General features: G+C 32.7%; 1 protein-coding gene across 3 annotated transcripts in view; it reads right to left on the bottom strand.

The window, feature by feature from the left end:
- Window positions 1–892: 892 nt before the first annotated feature.
- LOC144977155 (uncharacterized) overlaps window positions 893–6,370 on the bottom strand; it is a 115,664-nt gene continuing 110,186 nt past the window's right edge. For all 3 annotated transcript variants that reach the window (XM_078922021.1, XM_078922022.1, XM_078922023.1), the window contains 3 exons: window positions 4,603–4,792; window positions 3,991–4,224; window positions 893–3,237 (listed from right to left, as the gene is read on the bottom strand). In XM_078922021.1, the coding sequence (XP_078778147.1) occupies window positions 3,169–3,237; window positions 3,991–4,224; window positions 4,603–4,792 (493 nt within the window). In that variant the 3' untranslated portion in view covers window positions 893–3,168. The remainder of the gene's footprint in view (window positions 3,238–3,990; window positions 4,225–4,602; window positions 4,793–6,370) is intronic.

The raw sequence follows: 6,370 nt of genomic DNA, 5'->3' as shown, positions 1-6,370 counted from the left end.
CCAGCTAGGACTCCGGCCAGCACCAGGACAAAACCAAGTAATCTCATTCCAAGACAAAGACAGAAAGCATGTTGGAAAACAGATATAAGGGGATAGAAGACACAGTATGTACCCCCCTGCCAGCTATGGGAGGTCAGGATCCCCACCCAGTTCAAAGAGAGTCATTAAGAAAGGTTTCCTATATGCTTTGATATTTTGCATACAATATGCCATCGACAATCAAATGTGAAAATGACGAGATCATCTTTAAACATCGATAGCAATAGAAAATTAACCTTGCCTCAGTCAAGTGAAGTGGTATGGACTACAATGTACCCTGAACATTACAACACAAATTACCTCTTTCCCAGCCTGACACCATGGTATAGAAATACTACAAGACTATCCTATTTGATTAATAGTTGGTGTTGTTGTTAACTCAAAGGAATTTTACCGTTTGCTCTTCAGCTTAAAACCTTGTAATGTAATAGTAGATCTGTTTTACTGAAAAGTATGATGTCTATATTGGATTATGAAACAGAAAAGTGTCTGAAGCCTTGAAACTTATATTATATATAAATATATATATATATATATAATTTCTCATTTTGCGATGGAATAAGAAACATTTAAATGAAGAGATTTCAAGGTGAAATATTAAAGAGATCTTCAGATTGTGTTTGAAAATAACCTGGAATATGAAGACACTCAAGAAATATATATTTTTTTGTTTAAAGAAAAAGAATACGACATTGGGGCCATGACAAAATTTGATCAGGACAGAATTTAGTGACAACTTGATAATGAACGTCTTGTTCTAAATGCCTGAAACTATCTGGAATGATTTGTGGAGAATTAAATAAACATTCAATTATTATAATAGTCTTTGTTCGTGCACTTTAATTCTTTATCCTTTTTTATTTTTCTTTCTTTCTTTGTTTTTTTTTTTTTTTAATGTAAAGAAAAAGGTACCACATGCAATTGTTAAAAACATGAACCATTCTATTTGCGATATTAAAAGTAAACAGTCTCTTCCACCATTTTGCACAGTAAATAGTTGAAAATCTTGATCACCAACAGCTGGAGAATACAACATAAAAAAGAGGAATCAAATTTTTGTCATTTGCAGGAAAAGATTCAAAGCGTACACAGGGTTATTACACATCACTCATCCCTCTTTACAGATTCAAACAAAATCACACTCAATCATGCAATAACTATTCCATGGATTGTAAACAAAAACTCTTCATCCAAACAGTGTAAGTAAATATATCAGATATAATATATATGTATATACATATGAAAAAGAAAATCACATTAATGTCTTTGTTTATCATTATCGTCATAAAAATCTAACTAGATTGAAAAAAAAAATAGAAAAAGGTCTGAAATAAAATTCAGTGGCATAAAGTGCAAGTGGCAGGACTATTATAAGTTAATACAATAACGATAATAATAGTCGTAAAGTGAAAGAATACATAAGATAAGACCATTACCCATCCTACTGCCATCACCTTGTCCTAATATCACAAACATGTCTATATGTTTTCATCATGATACAATACAACATTAATGGAAAGCACTAATAACGTTTCTAGATGTATCCCATTCACAAACACACACACACACACAAACACACACACACACACACACACACACGTCATTGCTGTTGACTCAATCAAGTTTTGAAGTCCCAATCGGTTACAGCATTGGGTCACAATTTGTAAATGTCATTCCAACTAACCATTTCAATCCTCTTATTATCAATCTCGTATTTATTTAGACCTTCGCAATTTAATCAAGTTTCAAATGACAGTGTTAAAAAGCCAACATAATATCAATCAATCAATATGATCTAGATTTCTCCATAAACATGCGATTACAAAGATTTACACAATAATGTCGATGTATCCTTATTATCATTATTATCATCACTATGATACACATCAGAAATAAAAATGATTCTTGCCATACACAAATTTTCTAGAAAACATTGCCAACTTTCATTCACTTCCTTTTTAAATACTAAGTATTTTCAATTGATTGCTCTTTTTCTAACACAAAATTAATGTAAAACAAGACAATGATGAGGTAATGACACAATACAATTGTCTGATTCTGTCTACAGAAACCTCCAAGGTTTGAACATGGTCAAAGAATATTGATACAAAAATCAGTGTGCCAAATCATAATGGACATTAAGTAATATGTTGAGACACTTCTTATCTCGATGAAAAAAAAAAGAAAAGAAGTTTGACAGTTTCAAAAGTTTGAGCTTTCAAAAAGGTGTTTTCAACATTAATATTTTAAAACAGTATATAAAAAAAATAAACAAAAAAACAACTAAGACTCCTAGGGATTTCACCAATGAATAAATCACTTTGATAAGAGAATAGTAACCAGGTATCACTCCAGCTCCAGAGGCCTTTGAGGCTCTCAAGGTTTACTTTTGTTATTATTTTTTAAATAAGAGAATGTAAAATGATGAATGTCATTTTCAAAAACATGAAAACAATCCCTCACAAACAAGGGTGACCCATCGGACCAAGTAGCTTGCCTGTCAAACATTGACTCACGGGGAATTGTGGAAAGGATGACATGACAGAGATGACAACGATTCTCTCCAACTTTTTGAAAGAGCTGTTGTCTTCCTTGTCTCATCATTGCATTAAACCAGAACAAATAATTAGTTTTGATCAAATCGTGCTCTTTTAAATTATATATCTCAGATTAAATAAATAATGCAATGGTATCCAAAACCATGCGCTCTATTAACCAAACAGATTATATCATACTGCACACCTTGTTCTCTTTGAATTCTTACAAAATAAATCTTAAACTAAAAATGTTTTTTTTTAATATGATCTTGTACACACTCTTCCAATACTATTGAAAATGGATCGATGACATTGCAAAATCTCTGTATGATGATCTCTTTATCATTTTCATTCAACCAAATCACAACAATACATTGTATACCCTGATTTCAGACAACCTTTATTCCATTTAAAGGGACCATGTACGGTACAATAATAAAACAAAAAAAACCCTCAAAACAATTTCAACAACGAGGACAAATGGGATACCATGTTAGTGTCAATCAATAACATTATCAATATAGTTTTTATAATTATCATGATCATTTGGACTACCACTGTACAATATTATGGCCTCTGTATGATGCTGTTGCTAGGACATCAATCTCTTTGAGTCCTGAAACCCGTCCAGTCCATCTTTACCCTGACCTCGTTTGTCCTCCTGAAATCAAAATGTTCATTACTGAAAAGATGTCATTGCCATTACACACACACACACACACAAATGCAAGAATTTTAAAATGCTATATGTAAAGTTGTTATCTTTGTTTGTTTTTAAAAAAGAACAAAGCAAAACTTTATTGTTCAAGTTGGTCGACCGTCTTTCAAAATAATACATAAAATACCATTATGTATCATGTAATAATTAGTGAATTATTTTGAAATCAAAACAATGTGCCCAGTTGGAAGATCAAGTTACATAACATAATATATATATATATATATATATATATATATATATATTATATATATATATATATATATATATATATTATATATATATATACGTCAGCCACATTAAGGTGGGAAGGAATTGATGATATTCAAATCTCCTATCATGGGAAAAAAAATGTTATTTGTAATTTACAAGCATTTAACAACTTTCCAATTAAAAATCAAAACTAGGAGAGCAAGTAGTATGTCATCTCTATTTCAATTTTTTTTCCCAGATTAAAAAAAAATTCTCTTCTTTGACTTTTCTTTTCCTATCCCATATTATTTCGCCCCATCCTCTCCTCTGCAACCAATCATCATCGCCACAAAAAGGTAATTGTGTAAAGGTTCGAGTCTCATGAAGTCATAGATTATACTATTTTTCTGTCATGAAATACCTTGTGAGGTGATTTATCTACCGAGTTATTGTGACCCCCCCCCCCCCCCCCCCCCCCCAATCACCACATCCAATTCAAATTACCTGAAACGTCTTATGAATGGACCCAGAAAACTCAAATGCTCTGAGACCTATGGTTGTGTAACACAGGAAGTAGATCATCAACAAGAAGACAAACACCAGTAGAATGCTGCGATTCTTGCAGTGCCTCATGCGACCAAGGCGAGGTGATGACCTAGTGAGTGTCACCATGAATAAGATCAACAGACAGATCAGGGTGAGGAGGATCAGCACGCTGGTGTCGCCGCGGCTGAAAACCTATTGGAAAAGGATGAAGAAAAACAAAAATATTATTGTCTTTCCCTTTATATTGTAAAGGAAATTTGAGTTTTGAAGGAAATAAACTTTTCTTTATTTATTTTCTTAAAGACCAAATTGAAGGATAAAGTGAATATAATTGTTGATTTATGCCTTATTGAATTCTTTAAAAAATCCATTATTTTCAAGGGAAAAATATAGTAATATATAGACACACACACACACACATATAATATATCCCTCCAATTAAATTGTTATACTACATATTATAGAAGATGGAATTACCCTTTTAGAAACGTGCCAAATATTTTTGAACCATTCTTTCAAGTTAATACAACAATTTCAAAGAATAAAATATTTAGGTGGCCATCAACTCACATTGCCACACTCAGACAGACCACCTCCTCTCTGACTGAGATGAACCTGGATGTCTTCAATTTCCACAAAGTTGTGTAGACGGCTACAGTTCCCTCCCTTGCATCCAATGGTGTCATTAAATAGACGGCGTTTTGGTGGGGAATGGAGGCAGTAGCCTGGACCACTTATCTCCCCTGCATTGATACCACGTCTGGTGAGAGACAGTCAGCGATGTGTGAAAATATATACAAGATGGAAACAAGTAATATATCAGGGGGGCTGTAACTTTTAGTAAATGGATTCCATTGTCTATGTTTTGTTTGTTTTTAAGGGTTTTACGGCGCTTGCAACACATTAAGGTCATATCAGCGCCAGTAAAAAGGAAAATGGGGTGTTAAAACAAATTTTTAACGCGCAACTGTGATTTTAATTAATTACTATCTTTTAAATATACACACACAAGTTCGGACTAAAGGCCAGAGGTATGGCTTATCTCAATTTATCAAATTAATATATATAAAGTATTGCTATTGATATATATGTATACATTGTCGCCATAGATTCTCAACTTTGTGTTTATACATTTTTATGCATGCCACATCTGTAAACGAATTTCCCTTTTTTTTTATGAATTAAGTATATATCATTATTATTATTATTAAAAAGTTTTAGAATTACAATTAAAGCACCCAAGAAAAGGTAAGACAAAGAGGAATTGGTTCAAATAAGAAACAGGTGTAGATTCCAAGAGCACAGTATCAAAGTACATAATTTGAGATCACTAAAAGTCTCATCCAGACACCAGCACAGGTCCCCACTAAAAGGGACACACTCAAATGTTTTACAAATCACATATAATACAGTGCATAACAGAGAGATGATTTACAAGGAGAAAAATATCATCTCCCAAAACTATAACTATACATTCGACTATTTTCCTCCCAGCCACAGACTCCAGCCAGGGTCAGGACAAAACCAAGTAATCTCATTCCAAGACAAAGACAGAAAGCAACTGGAAAACAGACATAGGGTGGTAAAAGACACAGCAAGTACCTCCATGCCCACTATGGGAGCCGTTGTCTATCAAAATGAATATTACAGAGAGGAGGGAAAGGGCAAATTTATTGATGGCACTGGTTCAATTTAAAAAAAAGATCTCGAGTTATAAGAACAAGATCAAGTTGAACTGCAAATTCCTGCATGGCCAAGTTAAAATATGACCTATCATATTAACAAATATCTTTTGATACTAAATCAGTCTTTAGTGAAACTGCCTTTCTGATTACATGGGGTAATCTAAATAAAAGTAATTAATTTCTTGTACATTATTTAATAATCTATCAAGACTTATGATATTGTCACTCAGAAGTGCAAATGATTATCCTATTTAGAAACATCTCTGTCTTATCTGGGATTCAAGCCATAAAGACATTAGGCTTACTACTCTTTATAAACATTCCCCTGAGTGACAAGTGACACAAAAATACTCGTGTCATTTCAGATCTATTTATTTCCCAACTATTGACATATCAGTCAGAAATGACAGATGAATAGAACAGAAGCAGCAGTGGTTTGTTTAAAAACTCTATGAATGTGAATATAAATTCTGGTAAATAATGTATGACAAAGTGTATGAATCCAAATATTGTTCTTATCAAGTTTCACTCACCATTGATTGCACAGCTGAGTTTGTCAGAAAGTAAAATAATGATCAAAAATAAAATAACAGCTTAAAAAAAGAACAATATATCAAACACAGAACATTTTGGGCTCAAAACCCTTCTTCAGC

This window comes from Berghia stephanieae, chromosome 7 (genome assembly GCF_034508935.2).
Source record: "Berghia stephanieae isolate SIO BIC M18660-M18661 chromosome 7, UCSD_Bste_1.3, whole genome shotgun sequence".
NCBI lineage: Eukaryota > Metazoa > Mollusca > Gastropoda > Nudibranchia > Aeolidiidae > Berghia > Berghia stephanieae.
This window is presented reverse-complemented; position numbering and strand designations above follow the sequence as displayed.